The 21,559-nt window shown below is 46.3% G+C and overlaps 1 protein-coding gene across 1 annotated transcript in view; it reads left to right on the forward strand.

The window, feature by feature from the left end:
• Positions 1–468: 468 nt before the first annotated feature.
• LOC308512302 (centriole and centriolar satellite protein OFD1-like) overlaps positions 469–21,559 on the forward strand; it is a gene marked incomplete at both ends in the record, with an annotated part of 73,084 nt that continues 51,993 nt past the window's right edge. Inside the window, 2 exon segments of the mRNA XM_081082087.1 lie at positions 469–499; positions 21,209–21,316. Of these exon segments, the coding sequence (XP_080938213.1) occupies positions 469–499; positions 21,209–21,316 (139 nt within the window).

Consider the following 21,559-nt stretch of genomic DNA (forward strand, 5'->3'; position numbering starts at 1 on the left):
GGAGAGTTCCTTTAGTGTGAAGCTCTTTGGCCTCATGGCTTGCCCTGGGACCTCTCCATCCTTTTTTTGGTCACAACCATGTTGCTCATTTACACTTGTCTGATAGCTGGCCATTGTGAACCTGAAGCTGGATTCTGAGTCAAGATGATGAGTAAAAGTAATGTTTGGCAGAATTTAAGAAATTACAGAAGCATTCCACTTTCCAAGTCTCATTACTTCTCTCTCCAGGCAAGAGACCTTGGCAGGGGCCATCAATTGACTTCCTTCTCCATGTTCAGTATCTGAGGCCTGAATCAGTCGCCTGCACTCGTATCTCTGAGTGGGTCATGGGACGGTGACACAAGAACAAGGCACTGGTTCCTGATGTAAGGCTCCCATGTCCATCACCTGGGCCAGCCTGATGGGAGTGTGCCTAGAGAAGTCACCGGAGAATGGGAACATGCCACTCTATGTGTGACAGCGGTGGACATGGTCAGGGTCATGGGCAAACAGCAGGAGTGTACATTTAGGTGACAATCACTCACCGCAATCCAGGTTCTCAGCAGGTCTGTGTTCAGTCTTGGTCTATAGACCCAGCCAGTTCTTCCAGTCAGATGGGGGAGGGGAAAACATGTTGGAAGAAATAACGACAGAAAACTTCCCTGATACAGGCCAGAAAATAACTATGCAAGTCCAAGAACCACACAGAGTCACAAATAAGATGAACCCAAAAAGACCAACACCAAGCCACATCATAATTAAACATCAATGCAAAAGTAAGAATCATAAAGGTTGACAGACAGAGACAGAAAGTTACCTACAAGGCATCTCCCATTAGAATATCAACAGATTTCTCAACAGAAACACACCAGGCCTGAAGGGAATGGAATGAAATATACAAAGTGATGTAAAACAAGGGGCTGAATCCACACCCAGCAAGGATATAATTCAAAACTGAAGAACTAATAAGGAAATTTACAGACAAAAAAGGGCTATGAGTGTTTATTACCACCAAGTCAGCAATGCAAGAAATGCTAGAGGGATGGAAGTAAAAAGAAGAAACAGAAAGGCAAGGAGAAGCACACACATTAAGAATAAATATGACAAACAAGTACTTACAATAATAACATTAAAGGTAAATGGATTCAGTGCTCCAATCAAGACATGAGGCAGCTGAATGGATAAGGAAACAAAACCCATATTTTGCAGTATGCAAGCGACTCACCTCAGAGCAAAGGATTCACACAGATAGTGAAAGAGGGAAAAATAAATTTTCAACAAATGGAAATGAGAAAAAAGCTGGGGTGGCAATGCTTATATCTGAACAAAATAGAACTCTAATGAAGGTCATAGCAAGGGATAAGGAAGGCCACTACACAATACTAAAAGGAGCAAATCAACAAGAGGATATAACTCTGGTAAACATATATGCACCCAGTACAGGAGTGCCCAAATACAAAAAACAACTTCTGGAAGGTATCAAGGGATAGAAAGATAGCAATAGTATCAATGTAGGGTACTTCAATACCTCACTGACACCACTGGATAAATCCTCTAAACAAAAAACCTCCAAACAAACAGCAATCCTAAATGACTCTCCAGTTCAGATGGACTTGACATCTCCAGAACATTTCATCCCAAAGCTACCAAATATACATTCTTCTCCAGTGCACACGGGACATTTTCAAAGATAGGCCACATATTAGGACACAGGCAAAGTCTCTTCAAATTCAGGAGGATAGAAAACGTAATAAGCATCTTCTCAGGTCACAATGGCATAAAACTAGAAATCAAGTGCAATAAAAACAATGAAAAAAATCAAACACTTGGAGGCTAAATAGCATGCTATTAAACTATAGTTGGGTTACCAAAGAGATCAGAGAAGAAATGAAAAGCATCCTGGAAACAAATGACAATGAAAACACACAATCCTAAAATCTATGGGACACAATGAAAGCAGTCCTGCGAGGGAAGGTCACAACTCTACAGGCCTACCTTAGAAAACAGGAAAAAAAATGGTAATAAATTAAGTAATCTTCAACTTAAATAATTAGAAAGAGTGCAACAATAAAAGCCCATATTACCAAAAAAGAAAGAGATAATAAAGATCAGAGCAGAAATAAAAGCCATAGAGACCAAAAAAATAATACAAAAGATCATGAAAGCAAGAGCTGGTTCTTTGAAAAAAAGAAAAAAAAAATTGATGAACCTCTAGGAAGGCTCACCAAGAAACTAAGAAAGGGGACCCAAATAAACAAAATCAGAAATGGAAGAGTTGAAGTAACAAATAACCCGGCAGATATACAAAGGATTGTAAAAACTATAAGAACTCTACTCCTACAAATGGAAAACCTGGACAAAATGGACACATTTCTAGACAAATACAAGCTTCCAATACTCAATCAGAAAGAAGCAAAAAACCTGAACAGGCCGATAACTACTGATAAAATTGAAACAGTAATCAAAAAGCTTCCGAAAAACAAAATCCCTGGACCAGATGGCTTCACAAGGGAGTTTTTCCAAACATTCAAAGAAGAACTAAAACCAATCTTTTTCACACTATTTCAAATAATTCAAGAGGACGGCATACTTCCGAGCTCTTTTCATGAAGCCAGCATTACCATAATCCCAAAACCAGAAAAAGACACCACAAAGAAAGTGACTTACAGGCCAATATTCCAGATGAACATTGATGCTGCAATCCTCACCTAAATTCTACAACCCGGATACAACATTACATTAGAAAGATCATACACCATCACCAAGTGGATTTATTCCAGGGATTCAAGGATGGTACAATATCCACAAATCAATGCACATGAAACATCACATAAACAAATTGAGAGAGAAAAACCACACAATCATATCATCTGGTGCAGAAAAAGCATTTGACCAAGTGCAACAGCCTTTTCTGATAAAAACACTCAGCAAAGTAGGAATAGAAGAATCATCCTTCCACATAATAAAAGCCTTATATGACAAACCTACAGCCAACATCATACTCAATGGGCAAAAACTAAAACCATTTCCCTCTAGAACAGGAAAAAGAGAGGGACACCCACTTTCACCACTCCTGTTCAACACAGTACTGGAAGTCCTAGTCACAGTGATCACACAAGAAAAGGAAAGAAATGGTTCCCAAATTGGAAAAGAAGAAGTAAATTGTCATTATTTGAAGATGACATGATACTGTACATAGAAAACCACAAACACTCCTTCAAAAATTTAGTAAACTTAATAAATGAATTCGGCAATGTAGCAGACTACAAAGTTAACGCTAAGAAATATATGGCATTTTTATACACCAATAGTGAACTTACAAAAAAGGAGATTAAAAAAAGAATCCCATTCATCATCCCACCAAAAAAATTAAGATAACTAGGAATAAACTTAGCTAAGGAGGTAAAAGACCTCCACTGAGAAAACTAGAAGATGTTGAAAAAAGAGGTAGAGGAAGACATAAATAGATGGAAGAACATACCTTGTTCATGGATTGGTAGAAACAACATCATTAAAATGGCTATACTACCCAAAGCAATCTATACATTCAATGCACTCCGCATTAAAATACCAACAGCATATTTCACAGACCTAGAAGCAACTCTCCAAAAATCCATCTGGAATAAAAAAAAAAGATCACGAATAGTGGCAGCAATCTTGAGTAAGAATAACAAAGTAGGAGGGATCTCAATACCAGATATCAAGCTGTATTACAAAGCTACTGTGTTCAAAACTGCCTGACACTGGCACAAGAATAGACACATAGGCCAATGGAATTGAATAGAGAACCCAGAAACCAATTCAAACAACCAAGCTCAATTAATATTTGACAAAGGAAGCAAAAACATACAATGGGGATAAGACAGTCTCTTCAATAATTGGTGCTGGGAAATTTGGTCAGACAAATGCAAAAATGAAACTAGGCCACCAGCTGACACCATGCATAAAAATAAGCTCAAAATGGATAAATAACTTGAACATAAAGCTGGAAACCATAAAAATAGTAGAGGAATCCATAGGCAGCAGAGTCTCAGATATATGCGGAAGCAATATCTTCACAGACACAGCTCCTGGGGCAATGGAAAATAAAGTTAAAATGAACAAATGGGAAGACATCAAAATAAAAAGCTTCTTCATAGCAAAAGAAACCATCAACAAGGCAACAACAAAGCCCATTGCATGGGAGAACATATTTGCCAATGTTCTCTCTGATAAGGGTTTCATCTACAACATTTATAGGGAACACATACTACTTAACAAAAGGAAGATAAACAACCCAATCACAAAAATGGGCAATGGACCTAAATAGATACTTTTCCAGAGAGGACAAAAGGAAGGCCAAGGGACACATGAAAACATGCTGAGAGTCACTAATCATCTGAAAGATACAAATCAAAAGGACAATGAGATACCACCTAACAGCTGTCAGAATGGCTATCATCAACAAAGGGCAAGTGCTGGTGAGGATGGGGAGAAAATGGAACCCTCCTTCACTGCTGGTGTGAATGCAGACTGGTGCAGCCACTATGGAGAAGAGTATGGAGTTTCCTCAAAAAACTAAAAACGGAACTCCCATTTGACGCACTGATCACACTTCTGGGAATATATCCCAGGAACCTAGAATTACCAATCTGAAAGGATGCATGCTCCTCTATGTTCACTGCAGCACAATTTACAATAGCTAAGGTTTGGAAACAGCCTAAGTGCTGGTCAGCAGATGAGTGGGTTAAAAAGCTCTGGTATATCTTCATAGTGGAATAGTATGCTACATCAGAGCAAAAGCTGGCCCAGTATAAAACAAAAAGGAGCGGTTGGGAGCTTCAGTCACCCGCCAGCCTGAACACAACCCTCAGCCCCTCACCCAGACTGGCCAGGAACCCCAGTGGGGACCCTCACCCTGAAGGGTGTGTGACCAGCTGCAAACAGCCATCATCCCTTCACCCAGGCTGGCCAGGCACCCCAGTGGGGATCCCCACCCTGATCCAGGACAGCCTTCAGGGCAAACCAGCCGGCCCCCACCCATGCACCAGGCCTCTATCCTATATAGCAAAAGGGTAATATGCCTCCCAGCACTGGGATCAGCGTGACAGGGCAGAGCGCCCAAACCCCCTGATCACCCAGCAGCTCTTTGTGTGACAGGGGGCATGGCCACAACCTCCCTATCTGCCCTGCTCTGTTCATGACAGTGGAAGGCGCCCCAACCCCCTGTTCAACCCTGCTCTGTGCCTGATAGGGGGGAGCTCCCCAACCCCCTGATCGCCCTGCGGCTCTGTGTGTGACATGGTGCGGCGCCCCAACCCCCTGATTGGCCCTGCTCTGTGTGTGACAGGGTATGGAGCCCCATATGGAGCCCCTCTGTGTGGGGTGCAGCACTCCAACCCCCCTTCTCTGTGTGTGATGGGGTAGAGCCATAACTTCCCCATTGACTCTGCCATGAGTGTGACAGGATGTGGTGCCCCAACCCCCTAATCCGCCCTGCTCTGTGTGTGACAGGGGGCGGTGTCCCAACTCCCCTATTGGCCCTACTCTGTGAGTGACAGTGGGGAGCTCCTCAAACCCCTCATTGGCCCTGTTCTGTGCATGACAGGGGGGAGCTTTCCAAACCCCTGATGGGCCCTGCTCTGTGCGAGACATGGGGTGACTCCGCAACCTCCCCATCGACGCTGCCTTGAGTGTGACAGGGGGCGGTGCCCCAACCCCCCAATCGGCCCTACCCTGAGCACGACTGAGGGTGGTATGGCAACCTCGCAATCCACCCTGCTCTGTGCATGACAGGGTGCGGTGCCCCAACTCCCCAATCAGCCTTGCTCTGAGCCCGACCAGGGGCTGCACCTAGGGATTGGGCCTGCCCTCTGCCACCCGGGAGCAGGCCTAAGCCTGCAGGTCATTATCTCCCAAGGGGTCCCAGACTGTGAGAGGGCACAAGCCAGGCTGAGGGACCAGCCACCCCCCCAGTGCACAAATTTTTGTGCACTGGGCCTCTAGTTCAAGTATAAGGGGCTTTCAAAGTTGCGGAGGGAGGTATGAGAGGAAATCGGGGAGATGTGACTTCAGTAGAGTCACAAGATGCAATATTCCTGGCTTTTAATGATGAAGGAAGCGGTCACCAGTCACAGAATATGGGTGGTCTCCAGAAGCTGGAAAGAAAGTCTCCCCAAGAGCCTCCAGAAGAGAATGCAGCCTCCTGATACCTGGATTGCAGCCTGGTGAGCCCCACACCAGACTTCTGTGCTAATAACTGTAACACATTTGCATTGTTTCAGGACACTAAATTTGTGATAATTTTTTACGGCAGCAGTAGATAACTAACACACATGTCAAAGCTTAAAAAAACCTTGCAGGCATGAGGAAAAAATATTTAAAGAAGTGTCAGCAAAAAGGTAAAAGAAAGTGAGGATAGAGGGAGTTCATTTACTATGGCACATGGATTGTAAAACTTTGTCAGAAAGGTTGGTCTGAGCACAATGCTGCATCAAGGTGGAGCTACTTACAGCAATATGGAGAAAGAGTATGGAAAAGAACAGCGTTGTGTTTTTTTCCAGCCTGATTCCCTAACACTGAGACCAGGATATAATAAGTGCTCAATGTTTGCAGAATGCAGCTGCAAGGAGGGGACTGTAATTTAGACAGTATAAGATGACCCTGAGATTAGGGCAGAGGTAATGCTGGCATGAAAGGCAGGGTGGGATTGACTAACTCAGTTGAGGACCTTTGAGGGCATGGAGGAAAGGGGTGGTCTCAGGCCTGAGAGCTGAAGTCTGTGTTTGAACAATTATCACCACCTTTTTGAGAACCGGCTGAAGTTGTTAAGGTCCTTACATAAAGCAATCCTCATTACAAGGGACAGGGCCTGTTGCCTAAAGGTAGGGGAGCCCTGACTGGCTCCTGTGGGGAAGATAGCATCTGTCTCGAGTAGCTAGGGTGACTTTGTTAGGGGCAGAAATAGAACATTCAAGACTAGCTACCCTATATAATAAAAGGTTAATATGCAAATCAACGAAAAGGTGGAACAACAAGTTGCTATGACATGCACTGACCCCAGGGAGCAAATGCTCAATGCAGGAGCTGCTCTCTGGGGGTCAGTGCACTCCCACAGAGGGAGCACTGCTTGGCCAGAAGCCGGGCTCATGGCTGGCAAGTGCAGTGGCAGTGGCGGGAGCCTCTCCTGACTCCATGGCAGTGCTAAGGATGTCTGACTGATGGTTTAGGTCCACTCCCCAAGGGCTCCCGGACTGTGAGCGGGTGCAGGCCAGGCTGAGGGACCCCTCACCCCTGAGTGCCCAAATTTCGTGCACCAGACCTCTAGTTAATTATAAAAAACATTAGTCATGTTCTGCTCACTGTGATTGTTTTGTCCTGATTAAAGAAGGCACATTCTAACCTGGCTGGGAGTTGCAAGCAGGACTTAGGACCTCACTTGGAAATACGGCCCATCCTCCACATCCAGTGATGCCTTCCCCAGGATATAAGTGACACATTTTCCCATGGAACTCTGAATTAGTACCTTTCCCTCTAACTTTCTTCAAATTAAGAGAATCTATGGAGTTCCCTATACTGCACAGTTTTAATGAAAGAAAATAAGACTTTCTAAGAGCATCAAATACATGTTTTTTTTTTATTTATAAACATATATACTCCTCTCTCTCTCTCTCTCTCTCTCTCTCTCTCTATCTATCTCCTCTCTCTCTCTCTCTCTCTTTCTCTTTAAAGTATATTCTTACTGATTCAGAGAGGAAGGGAGAGGGAGGGAGATAAAAACATCAATGATGAGAGAGAATCGCTGGTCGGCTGCCTCCTACACACCCCATACTAGGGATCAGGCCAAAACCTAGACATGTGGCCTGACCTGGAATCAAACTGTGACTTCCTGGTTCATAGGTTGATGTTAACCCACTGAGTCACACTGGCCGGGCTCAATTCTTATTTATAAATTCATTCCAAGGACATATACAGCTTGAAAAGCTTTGAAAGCAGTTTAAAAAACAACAACAACTAGCTTTTAAGTAGCAAGAAAACAGTTATAGAAGAAAGTTTAAATTAAAAGAAAAAATAATTGTTTTACTTTATTCAAGGGTGGGAACATCCTCCATGAAAATGTGTACCTTGACTGAGGATGGCTGGGTGGCCTTATCACACCTTAGGAAATCAAATGCTTTTTACAATGACAAGAAAGAGAGTTTCATCTAATTTCTCTCCCAGGGTAGATGTCTGTCAACAGAAGGTGGACATGAATAAAAGGAGGGGCTTGCACAATCAATCCAGAAAATCAGCAATCTATGAGTAATCCAGAACCCAGTATTTATCTCCTCTGCCACACACCCTCCCTCCCAGCCAGTGAGCAAGACAATTACTCTCAAGTCAAGCTAAGTGCCCCCCAGTCACAGTGGCCCAATGCTGACATACAAAGCATACAAATAATTCTCACTCTGGCATAAAAGTGACAACTTTCTTGGAAGAAAAGCAGATACTGTAAATTTCTCAAAGTCTTCCTGAAACATTTTCTAAAGTAATTTTTACTTCTTTAGAAAAAATGCATACCTGGCAAACTATCTGTAATAAAAGGCCCATTCTATAAAACCTTACCTGGTCCTACTCATATCTGCAATCATAATCATATTTACAGACAAATATATCTATACTAAGAAAAGAGCAATATGCTAATTAGACTGGGAGACCTTCCAGGAGACCTTCCAGATGTTCTTCTGGACAAAGCCATGGTGGTGGGGCCAAGGTAGAGGCGGTTAGAGGCCAAGAGGGGAGGGCAGTTGTGGGTGATCAGGCTGGTGGGGGGCGGTGCTGTTTGGGGGTAAGCAGATCAGCAGAGGGGCCAGTTGGGGGCAAGAAGGCCATCAGTGGGGGGCAGTTGGAGGTGATCAGGATAGCGGGGGTGGGGGCCAGTTTGGAGTGAGCAGGCCAGCAGGGGGACAGTTGGGGATGAGCAGGCCAGTGGGGAGGGAAGGGAGGGACAAGCAGGCCAGCAGGGGCGGAAGTTTGTGGTGATCAGGCTCGTGGGGGGGGGGGCATGTGGGTGCAAGCAGGCCAGCAGTGGGGGGCGGGGGGAGGTCAGCTGGGGTCGAGCAGGCCGGCATGCAGAGTGGTTAGAGGCAATGAGGCAGGCAGGCAGGCAGGTGAGCGGTTAGGAGCCAGCAGTCCCAGATTGCGAGAGGGATGTGTGACTGCTGTAAACTGGCAGTAGGACATCCTTCGAGGGGTCCCAAATTGGAGAGGGTGCAGGCCAGGCTGAGGAACACACTGTCCCCCGTGCATGAATTTCATGCACCGGGCCACTAGTAAAAATATAAACAAACAGAAAAAAACAAAGATAACATGCTAAAGACCACAAATTTATTATATGGCAAAAGACAAGATTCAAAAATATCTCCCCTACTAGCAGAATTAGGTGGGGAATTAACAAAGTAGAATTTAATAGGATGCAAAATAAAGTCTCGTACTAGGGCTTTAAAAAAAAAAAAAAAAACCTGCACAACAGGATAACCTAGTTTAAGACCAGTGCATCTACAAAAACACATTTTCGTTTATTGCAAGCTCAACAAGAGGCAGCAGTCTGAAACAGTGGTCCCAAAAAGCTAATGCAATTCTAAGTTGCATTAAGAGAAGACAATGTCCTCTTCACAAATAATATCATCCTGGGGACCATACTCAGTTCTGGGAATCACATTTTAAAAGAATCAATAACTGAACTGTGTGTTGGGAGAAGGGTGGGATCTAGCCTAGGGAATATTCTGCACAAAAGCTAGTGAAGGAACTGGGGATGTTTAAACTGTTTTATTTTGTTTTTCATCTCATCTGTAAAGAAGATATGCTGCATAATGGAAAAGGGAGTGGACTAGGAATGGCAAATGGGTTTCCTTTCCTGAGCCAGTTCTAATCAACTGGTAGTGACTCCCAGGACCTGGTGCTGAGAAAGATTCTGAGAGTAGAAAGGAGGGAGTGAGGGCAGAGAGAGAGACATCAACTGGTTGCCTCCCACATTATCCCAATCTGGGGATTAGGGGAGTAGAGGAGCAAACTGCACCCAAAGTAGGTACCTCTGACTGGGAATTGAACCCAGGACCCTTGGGTATGCTGCAATTCTCTAACCACTGAACAACACCCACAAGGCTTCAGTGCATCTTAGTTCTTATACCATTCTCTGGCTATGGTTTTATTACCGTGTTAACATAAGAAACATTCAAACCTGTAAAGAATTTTGTGTTTATTTGAGCAAACTGTCGACAAGTGCCTGGAAGCAGTACCTCAACGGATTGGGAAAGTGCTCTGGAGAGTGGCGGGTTTTCTTCTATTTTTATACATTACAACCAAAGGAGGAGACATAGGTAGGTTACAAGAAATTCATTGGTGATACATTAGAGAGGCGGGAGAAACCAAAGGGGGCTTGGGGGTGAGGGAGAGAACCTGTGGGACTGGATAAAAAATTAAATGATAGACACATACTTAGAAGGGTGTAGGATAGCCAACAGTCAACAATTAACATGAGAACAATGAAGGAATTAGTGGTAACTGTCCGGGAGCCCAAGCACATTAGGTTGTGCCACAAGGGGCCCAGAAAAAGGGAAGTTACTAGTTACCCAGATATTTCAAGAGTATCCTAGCTAATAAAAGACAAAAGGGTAATGAACCGTACCTCCGCTATGCTTCCCATTGGCTAATCAGGGCGAGATGCCAATTAACTGCCAACAAAGATGGCGGTTAATTTGCATACATAGGCACAATGATGGGAGGCGAAAGGGGAAGGACAGAGGAAGCTGCCTGACGCTGACAGTGATCGGAAACCCAGGCAGCAGGCAAGAGCCGGGTGGCAGGGCAAAGGTGGAGAACCTGGGCCGCCTTTGCCCTGCATGAACTATGCAGCTGGGAGAGGGGTGTGCGGCCGCTGGGAGCAGGGCGGGAACTTCCCTGGGTTTGCAGCAGGCAGCTGGGAGCGGGGCGGGAACTTCTGCCGCATTGTCATGGCAATGCGGCAGAAGTTCCCGCCTCGTAGCTGCTTGCTCATTCACTTACTCGCTCATTCATTCACTCATTCACTCACCCATTATTCACTCACTCACTCACTCACTCACTCACTCACTCAGCAAACCCTCTCAGGTCCCTGGCACCAGGCCAGGCACTGAAGTTGAAGCAGGATAAGACAGAGCAATGTCCTCAAGATGTTAGTAATTCAGTAGGGCGAAGCAGGCACATGAACAAGGCAGTTGTACGCACAGATGCAGTGTACTGGGTTCAGTGAGAGCAGTAACTAATGCCGACTTTGTTCTCTTGATACAATGGGGCCTCGGGAGCCAGGCCGCCCCAAGCCTGTAGGCCTGTGCCTAGGCCAGGAGTGGCTGGGGTCCAGGAACGTGACAGAAGGCGCAGGTCGGGCTGAGGGGTCTGACTCCACCCCTCACCCTCACCCCCGAGTGCACAAATTTTTGTGCACCGGGCTACTAGTCTATCTATATAAAAGACTAATATGCTAAGTGTCCTGCCGTCAGGGTAATACGTTATGTCGCAATGCCCAGCTTCCTCTCCCTAGCGACTAGCCTCCTAGAAGTTTCTTCAGCCCAGGAACACAAGTTGCTTTATAGCCAGGTAGAAACATTCACAGTTAACCAAATGTCTGTGAAGTATTTTCCTGTGCCTCATCTCATTTGATCCTCACACAAGTCGTGGAGTAGGTAGATCGGAGACTTGGTAGAATCCTATTTTCTTTTCATTAAACAGAAAATGAAGATTTAGAAAGTTTAGAAACTCGACCCAACTGAAAAGAATTGAGAAATGGTGGGCCCCCACCCCCCCCTCCACCCCCCCTTCCCCCGCTCAAAAAGAAATAAAGAAAAGAAATGGTGGACCTTAAAAATGACTTCAGGTTTTTTCACTGCACAAAATATAGTCAAACACTGCTGCAAATTAAATATTTTACCCTTTGTTCTCCCTGCGTGATCTACAATAATAATGTGCTTCTTCGTGTTGATATTTACTGCTGTGTTGCTGACAATTACCTGAAAAAGAAGTTGGAGTGCTTCACTGGGCTGGAAAAAGTTTAGCTAAATCAGAAAGCAGCTCTAATTAACAAGTTTGTTTTATATCTATAAAAGGGTAAGTTGACTCGCACATGGGTGATACATATAAAGCTCTCATTGGCAGCAATCACATGCATTTCAATCTGTCATTGTCGATCATGAATTTGGTTGACACTTCTATTATTGAGAAAGGGTGAACAGGGATATTAAAATATTTCTTCTAATTAATTTCCTTTCAATGTGCACAAATTCATGCACCAGGCCTCTAGTGTTATTATAGATGCAAAAAGACAGATAGGCTCAGTGAAGATACTGTCCTAGAATGTAACTACCCACTATTACTGCTTTTGGTTAAAGTTTAATTTCCGATCGTCCTTTGTGGTTACTTCAGGTCTTTGAGTTTGCAAGACCATCATACAGGCCTTCCCTGAGCTTGTCAGGTTACCATGTGGCCCCTTTCACCCACAGCATCTTGGTAAGCCAGCTTACCTTTATCTTCCTTGGTATGCACAAGAGTGGGTACTTGCCATGGCCTGTGTTGCTCGGTGGTTAGAGCATCAACCTGAGCAGCAGAGTCACCTATTGGATTCCTGGCCAAGGGCACATACCTGGGTTGCAAGTCCAAGCCCACAGTGGAGTGGAATGGGGGTGCTGCAGGAGGCAACCTATAGATGCCTCTTTCACATTGGTGTTTTTCTGACTCCCCCCCCCCCGCCACCCCCCCTTCCTTCCAGTCTCTAAAATCAATGGAAAATATGTCCTTACTCCTTGGGAGAGGTACAAAGAAAACCAAAAACCAAAAAACGATAAAAAGGTAGATACTTAAAGTTTAGCTCACTGATTTTCAACCAGTGACTTTTGCCTCTCCAAGAACATCAGGCAATGTCTGAGACATTCAGTAAGGTCAGAACTGGTAAGAGGCGCTGCATTTAGTGGGCAGAGAGGCCAGGGATGCTGCTAAATCACCCGGCGGTGCACAAGACGGAGCCCCCTACAAAGGGTTTTCGGGTCCCAAAAGGCAACAGTGCCCCGGTTACTGCGTGACTTAATGAAAGGCAAAATAAGCAAAGCCCGAGCTGGCGGAGCTCGCTGGGTGCAATGCCTGGGCTGTGATGGGGCCAGCTGGCCAGGGGATAGCCAGGTTGGGTCCAGCGCCCTAGGCCCAACAGGAGGAAGACACAGGGTTAACACCCAGATCCCGCAGGCCCCGGATGTGGTGCAGAGCACATGGCTTCTCCTCCAATCCCAGCTCTAGCCCAGGGGTCCTCGCGGAACTCAGAGGCCAAGCTCTCGCGAGAAGTGGGCGGAGCTTCCGGCGGTTGTTGGCATTGACTTGGCTGTAAAGCTCTGGGTTCCCGGATTCCCGGATTCCCGGATTCCCGTATTCCCGTGCTGGGCTGGCTGGGTCTTGGGGAGAGGGCGGGATCGGCTGTGAGGCCCCCACCCGCCGCGAGGTGCCTCCACTTCCAGGGCCGCGGGTTTCACAGCCTCGCTCTGTATCTCTACTCTCCAGCCGCTGGTGAGAGTCGCGCCCGGTACACAACCCGCTCACCCGTGGCAAGCCGAGGGGAGGAAATGTGTTTATCCGCCATTTCCTAGTTCGAGTGGGCGGGAGAGCCTTGAGGTATACCCGTTCCTCTTGATTCCCGGCCCGCGGTTGGGCTCTGAGGACAGGTGAGGAAAAAGTACCGGGAGCACACGTGAGGAGATGTAGCATCTTGTTTGTTTCCGTTAAAGCACCAACCCGGTGCGCGGGTGAGGAGGCGAACCTTCTTGCTTGTTGTCGTGCAAGCGCCGTCCCCGCTGGGCTTTCGTGCTTTCCCGCTTTCCCGCAGGTCAGCCACTGTTCCGTCTTCAGAAATTCCCGTGCCCTCTGCCTGCCTGGTAACCGTTGGCATCTTCTCTTCCAGCTCACCGTGCCCCCCAAATATGACGTGTTGAGTCAAGACGAACTACGCACAAAGCTGTCCCAGACCTTCAAGCGCCGAGGTATCCTGGACTCCCTCAAGGTGTCGGCTTGAGGCATATCTGTTCTGTAACTTTTACAAGTGGAAGCGGTAACAGGGAGTCCGCATTTAAACCCACTGGGTCTTGGTTTTAAAAATAATATGATATGCAGGTGGTATTGGGGAGTGACGCTTTTATGTTTTGTAGAACTCGTTATCCTGGAGAGCATTCTCAAACGGTTGAGAGTTTGCCCGGTCTTCATATTCAAATAGATTTATTGACTGACATTCAGGTAGGAGCGAGTAGCTGTATAAAATGAAAACATTTTAGCAACAAGGCAAGTTTTGTGAAACTGGTTTGTAGGTTCTTGAATTAATACGTGGTTTTGTAATAGTCATGTTTGGATGAAGGATATTGAGACAATATAATAAGCATTGTGTGCTGCTTACAGTACAATAGTCTGGAGAATGACAGCTTTTTTCTTTAAAATATAATGAAAGCTCTGAAGGTTTCACTTGGGCAGCACATACGTATTAGTATGAATTAACAGCAAGGAGTAGGGTTACCTCAAATGTGTTTTCATTACTATATACAGTTAGACGTGTATTTTACACTTATCAGGGGAAATACTGAGTTTTTCCTTCTCCCCCCATTGTTTTCGTAACTTAAAAAACAAAACAGAACACTTTATACCTATCTGAAAAACCCATAAAAACATAGAGGAAGAGAGTCTTTTCTGATTCAGCTATTATTGGCACAGTGGTGTGTGTGTGTATTCTTAGTTCACTGTTGTATAGTGAGCATTTTCCTGTGACCCGAAAAGTTCCTTGAAACCCTCCATTTAAGTGTCCCATGATTGGATGTATGGGTAATTTATGTAGCAGTCCCTGGTGAATGTTTAATCTTGGCAGAGAATAATTTACTAATACACTTTACATGTAAAGTAACATCAGGAATAGAATTGGTTTAAATGTGTTTTCATTACTACATATATTTCAGAAGTATATCTGAAATATAAATGCTGAATAGGTTATAACCAGGTCTGTGCATCCTTCAGTTGTATTTCTCATTTTTGCCTAGGTTACGTGGCATTCTTACATTCTTGTATGACTTTATCTATATAGAAAAGGCTAATATGCAAAGTGTTTCCTTGGAGGTTAGCCCAGGAGACCGGGAATTCGATTGCTCACTATGATGTGGTCTGACCATCGGGGGGTCGCACAGAAAATTGCAGGCAGCGAGCTGGTGTTGGCGGGGTACTGAGGGAGCAAGGAAAGGGGGAAGCAGGAACAGGGGAGGGGGGAACCGCGTGGTGGTGGTGCATGAGGGAGCAGGAAAGCAGGGAACCTGATCAGCCGTGATTGCCAGCCAGGCCTAGGGACCCTACCTATGCATTAATTTCTTGCATCAGGCCTTTAGTCCTGGAAAATAAAAGGCCATAAGCATTTTTTAAAAAATACATTTTATTGATTTTTTAAAGAGAGGAAGGAAGAAGGGTAGAGAGTCAGAAACATCGATAAGAGAGAAACATCGACCAGCTGCCTTCCGCACACCCCCTACCCAGGTACATGCCCTTGACCAGAATCGAACCTGGGACCTTTCAGTTCTCAGGCTGATGCTCTATCCACTGAGCCAAACCGGTTAGGGCCGTGGTTGCCAAACTGTGGCTCGCGAGCCACATGCGGCTCTTTGGCCCCTTGAGTGTGGCTCTTCCTAAGCCTTAGGAGTATCCTAATCTACACTAATAAAAGAGAACAATGGTAATTGGCATACGGCGATACCGTTTTTATTGGCTAATCAGGGCCATATGCAAATTAACTGCCAACAAAGATTGGCCGTTAACTGCCAACAAGATGGCGGCTAACTTGCATATGTAGGCACAATGCAGGGAGGCGAAAGGGAAAGCAGGAAGAAGCCCCCTGCCACTGACAGTGGTCGGAAACCCAGGGGGGAGCTAAGAACTGGGGGGCAGGGCAAAGGTGGCCCTGGGGCCGCCTTTGGCCTGCCCCCCAGCCATGATCGGAGAATCAGGCGCCTTTGCCGCCCTGGCCAGTGATAGCAGGAAGTAGGGGTGGAGCCAGCAATGGGAGCTGGGCACGGTCAAAGCTGGTAGTCCCGGGAGCTAGGGGTCCCTTGCCTGGGCCTAATGCGAAGCCCACGATCACGGCGCCCCCCGCTGCCACTGCAGGTCCCCGCTGCCCGGGTCGGACGCCTAGGCCAGAGGCGTTAGGCCTGGGCAGGGGCGGAGCCTGCAACCGTGGGGAGCTGGGGTTCCCCTTCCCAGGCCTGACACCTCTGCCGGAGGCCTCAGGCCTGGTCAAGGAGCCAATCCGGTGATTTGTGATCGGAGGGTGATGAGGGTCAACTCCTCTGGCTGAGGCGTCAGGCCTGGGCGGGGGGTGGAGCAAGCGATCAGAGGGAGATGGGGGTCCCCTGTCCAGGCATGATTCCTGGGCCAGAGGCCTCAGGCCTGGGCGGGGGCCAGAGCCAGTGATCGGGGGGCAATAGGGGTCCCCTGTCCAAGCCTGACACTTCTGGCAGAGGCGTCAGGCCTGGGCAAGGGGCCGATCAGGCGATCGGAGGGTGATGGGGGTCAACGCCTGAGGGCTCCCAGTATGTGAGAGGGAGCTGGCTGGCCTGAGGGACACTCTCCCCCCACACACACACCCAGAGCACGAATTTCGTGCACCGGGCCCCTAGTTACGTTAATAACAATGTACCTACCTATATAGTTTAAGTTTAAAAAGTTTGGCTCTCAAAAGAAACTTCAATCGTTGTACTGTTGATATTTGGCTCTGTTGACTAATGAGTTTGCTGACCACTGGGTTAGGGCAAAGCATTTTTTTTAAGGCTTTTGGCAGAGCATGTGTATTCTTCTCAGTATAAATGTCTTTTGTACTATAGGATTTTTGATGTGTAAGTACTGTTCTGAACTTGTAGTTATATACTCTTGTTCTTTTCAGGTGTAGGATAGAAGATAGAGGTATAGCAACTCTATTTGTTTCCTGCTTGTATAGTATTGATATGAATACGTTGCGTGGATATAGGCAACATAGTCTTGAGCTCTGCTCAATTAATATGTTTCCAGATTATATGCAAAGTAGATTAGGACAATATTCAGTAGTTCAGTTAATTTAGAGGTTTTCTTAAAACTCAAAGGAAAACTAACACATTATAACCTTGAAGAAAATTACCCACTTTGAACCTAAGTTTTCATATTTATAAAATGTGGGAAAATTACTGTATTTCACAGTGCCTTGAGATGTAAATAATATATATGGAAGTGCATTTTTAAAAATATATTTTTATTGATTTCAGAGAGGAAGGGAGAGGGAGAGAGAGATAGAAAAATGAATGATGAGAGAGAATCATTGATCAGCTGCCTACTGCACACCCTCAACTGGAGGTGGTGTCCTGCAACCTGGACATGTGCCCTTGACCAGAATCGAAACCAGCACCCAATATTTCTTCCAATATTATTTTCATATTCTTCATCAATCCACAGAGAGTTGAGGAAGCAACAGAATTTTCTCTTATACATGCTATCTGAATCAAAGACTGCTGAAATGGACTCATAGGGAAGATAGTTAGAGTCTTCATGTGTTCTGACTAAGCAGCAATTCACTTGGAAGCAGGTGAAAACAGCTTCTCTGGCCAGAATCCATGGGCTGCTTATCTCATAGAGTAAGACAAAGTGTGCAGCAGAGTAGTACTAACTTTTGGCCATGGATCTAAAACAACTCCCCCATCAGACCTGCCTTGAGTGTGACGGGGGGCGGTGCCCCAACCCCCCAATCGGCCCTACCCTGAGCGTGACTGAGGGTGGCATCACAACCTCCCAATCCACCCTGCTTTGTGCATGACAGGGGGCAGCGCCCCAACTCCCAAATCAGCCCTGCTCTGAGCCAGACTGGGGACTGCACCTAGGGATTGGACCTGCCCTCTGCCACCCGGGAGCAGGCCTAAATAAAACGATTCTAATAAAATGATTCTAATTTGTGTGGCAAATCTGTGTATTCCTAGTGCAGCAAACCTGAAAGTTTGTTCCCATTTGTTTTGTTTTTCTTTTTTCTTTTTTGTCATTGAGCTAGACACAACTGAGAAAGCAGGTCATTCATGAATTGATGCACCCTGTATTGAGTGGAAGTCCTCCACCATTTCAGTGGAAGGGAGTGCCTCTTCTTTTTAAAACATATTTTTATTGATTTCAGAGAGTAAGGGAGAGGGAGAGAGAGAGAGAAATATCAATGATGAGAGAGAATCATTGATTGGCTGCTTCCCGCATGCCCCCCCACTGTGGATTGAGCCCACAACTTGGGCATGTGCCCTTGACTGGAATCGAACCCGGACCCGTCAGTCCCCAGGCCAACGCTCTATTCACTGAGCCAAGCCAGCCAGGGCAGGAGCGCCCTCTTAATAGGCAGGTATACCTGTGTCCCACATGAGAAACCAGAGTCTGCAGAAGTGGGTAATTTGCTTAAGGTCACAGGATTTCAAGATGGCAACACAGGGCAGTTAATCTAGATCTCTAAAATGTGCTCTTTAGATAAGAGAAATAAAGAATACATTAATTTTTTTTGAAACCTGTTTTAATCCTCAAGTATTAAAACATATGTTTACCACTTCTTAATTATTTTAACTATATTCCTACACCATTGCCTTTGAACATATTAGTTACATTTTATCTTAAAAGCAGATATAGCAAACTTTCCATATATTTTTTAAATTGACTTAATATTTTAGAGCAGCTTCATAGCAAAATTGAACAGAATGGAGAGTTTCTGTATGTCTCCTCCTTCATGCACAGCCTTCCCCATGATCAACATTTTTACAGTCAATGAGCCTACATGGTGGCATCATTGTCACCTAAAATCCATAATTAACATTAGGGTGCACTCTTTATGTTGTCCCTATGTTTTAATTCTCTTTCTACTAGCTGTAGTTGTCCAAAAGTTTCTTATTCAGAAGTTTTAAGAAATCTTGAACAGTGTTAGTATTTGAAAAACTTGAAACTTAAATATGCTGTATTTAAGTTTGCCTGAGCAATAGTCAATTATATAGTTACTAGAGGCCGGATGCACAAAAATTTGTGCACTGGCGGGGGTGGGGGGTGCCCCTCAGCCCCACTTGTGTCCTCTCACAGTCTGGGACCCCTCGGGAGATTACGACCTGCTGGCTTAGGCCCACTCCCGGGTGGCAGAGGGCAGGCCCAATCCCTAGATGCCTGCGCCGCAGCTCCTGGTCGGGCTCAGAGCAGGGCAGACAGGGGAGTTGGGGCGCCGCCCCCTGTCATGCACAGAGCAGGGCAGATCAGAAGGTTGCGATGCCACCTCCAGTCACGCTCAGGGTAGGGCCGATTGGGGGCTTGGGGCGCTGCTCCCTGTCACGCTCAGAGCAGGGCCCATCAGGGGGGTTGGGGCTCCGTACCCTGTCACACACAGGGCAGGGCCCATCAGGGGGTTAGGGAGCTCCACCCTGTCATGCACAGAGCAGGGCCGATTGGGGGGTTGGGGAGCTCCCCCCATCATACACAGAGCAGTGCCGATCAGGGGGTTGTGATGCCACCCTCAGTAACGCTCAGGGTAGGGCCGATTGGGGGGTTGGGGTGCTGCCCCCTGTCACACTCAGGGCAGGGCTGATGGGGAGGTTGCGACTCCACCCCGTCACACACAGAGCAGGGCCCATGTGGGGGTTGGGGCGCCGCACCCTGTCACACACAGTGCAGGGCCCATCAGGGGGTTGGGGCGCTGCCACTGTCACACTCAGGGCAGGGCCAATGGGGAGGTTATGGCTCTACCCTGGCACACACAGATTAGGGCACTGCTCTGTGCGTGACAGGGGGCAGCGCCCCAACCCCCTGATTGGCCCTGCTCTGTGCGTGACAGGGGGCAGCGCCCAAAGCCCCTGATTGTCCCGGCTCTGTGCGTGACGGGGGGTGGCGCCGCAACTTCCCCATCAGACCTGCCTTGAGTGTGACGGGGGGCGGTGCCCCAACCCCCCAATCGGCCCTGCTCTGAGCCGGACCAGGGACTGCACCTAGGGATTGGGCCTGCCCTCTGCCACCCTGGAGCAGGCCTAAGCCAGCAGGTTGTTATTTCCCGAGGGTTCCCAGACTGCGAGAGGGCACAGGCCGGGCTGAGGCATCCCCTCTTCACCCCCCACCACCCCCCCGAGTGCACAAATTTTTGTGCACCGGGCCTCTAGTACTAATATAAGGGTAATACGCTAATCAGACTGGATGTCTTCCAGACATCCTTCTGGACAAAGCCATGTTGGTGAGGGCCGAGGCAGAGGCAGTTAGGGGCAATCAGGCCAGCAGGGGAGAGCAGTTGGGGCAATCAGGCAGGCAGGTGAGCGGATAGGAGCCAGCGGTTCCAGATTGGGAGATGGATATTGGACTGCCGGTTTAGACCCATTCCTGGCAGTTGGACATTCCCCGAGGGGTCCTGATTTGGAGAGGGTGCAGGCCAAGCTGAGGGATCCTCCCTCCCCACTCCCTTACCCCACTCTTTCCCCCTACCCCGTGCATGAATTTTGTGCACCGGGCCTCTAGTATTATATATTTAAATGAATTAATCGTGAAGAACATAGTTAATTAAGCACCTGTTGATTGACATTTTGTTGTTTTATTGTTTGCGTTTTGCCATTAGAAGCGGTGTGCAGTGTACACTCTTTTGTTTCCCTGTGGAAGTGTAGCTGTGTGAATTCCTAGAGGTGAAAAGACTAGGTTAAAGAACACATGTCTTTTTGAATACACAAACACTAACAAATTTCCCTCCTGAGTGATTGAACCTGCCGACTTCCCCGCTTTCTTGCCAGCACTTCAAGTATGATGAGAGTTTTAATCTTAGCAGTCTTATTGGGAAAATAGGACCTCTTTGTTTTAGTATTAATTTGCATTTTCTTAGGATTTTGTTTATCGACATTAAATTGTCTTACTGATTTATTAGATCTCTTTAATATTATGAAAGTTAGTGTGCTTTCTCCTCATTATAGCAAATATTTTCTTCCAGTGTGTCATTTGTCTTTTGACTTTATTTCATGCCATATATAAGTTCTTAATTTTTATGTTATTAAATATTTCTCTTTATCACTTCTAGATTTTTGTATCATGCTTGGGAAGGACTTCCTTCAGAAATTATTCTTAAGAGATACATAACGTACAACAGGATAATGTCATAAGTCCAAAATTTATAAAGTGACTGAGTAATGGTTGAATGAAAGTTGTGAGACAAAACTATGTACATTGTGTTTTTTAGGTTTTCTCGTGGAGTTTTTAAAAGAAATGGCAGAATATCATCAGGCTAAAGAGACTTGTGACATGGACCCTCAGACAAGTGCAATTTTGCCTAGCAAAGACTCTCTTGGTAATTTCAGGCTTTTTTCCTGATTCCAGGTTTCTATTTTCTTTTTGAATGAAGAAAAAGATCTGCTTTCCTATGTTGTGTGTGTTCCTAAACTGTGTGCAGGTGGAGTGCTCATTTCCCATTGTGTCAGCACAGTCCTACCTTCAGTGCTGCCCCTCCCTCTGTGATCACCAGGTGGATGCAAAGGCCCATGTTCTTTTTTGTTGGGTCAACCCCTCAACTGGGAGGCTCTTCCCTGTGACT

Source organism: Myotis nattereri (genome assembly GCF_964212035.1).
Source record: "Myotis nattereri genome assembly, chromosome: Y".
Classification (NCBI taxonomy): Eukaryota; Metazoa; Chordata; class Mammalia; order Chiroptera; family Vespertilionidae; genus Myotis; species Myotis nattereri.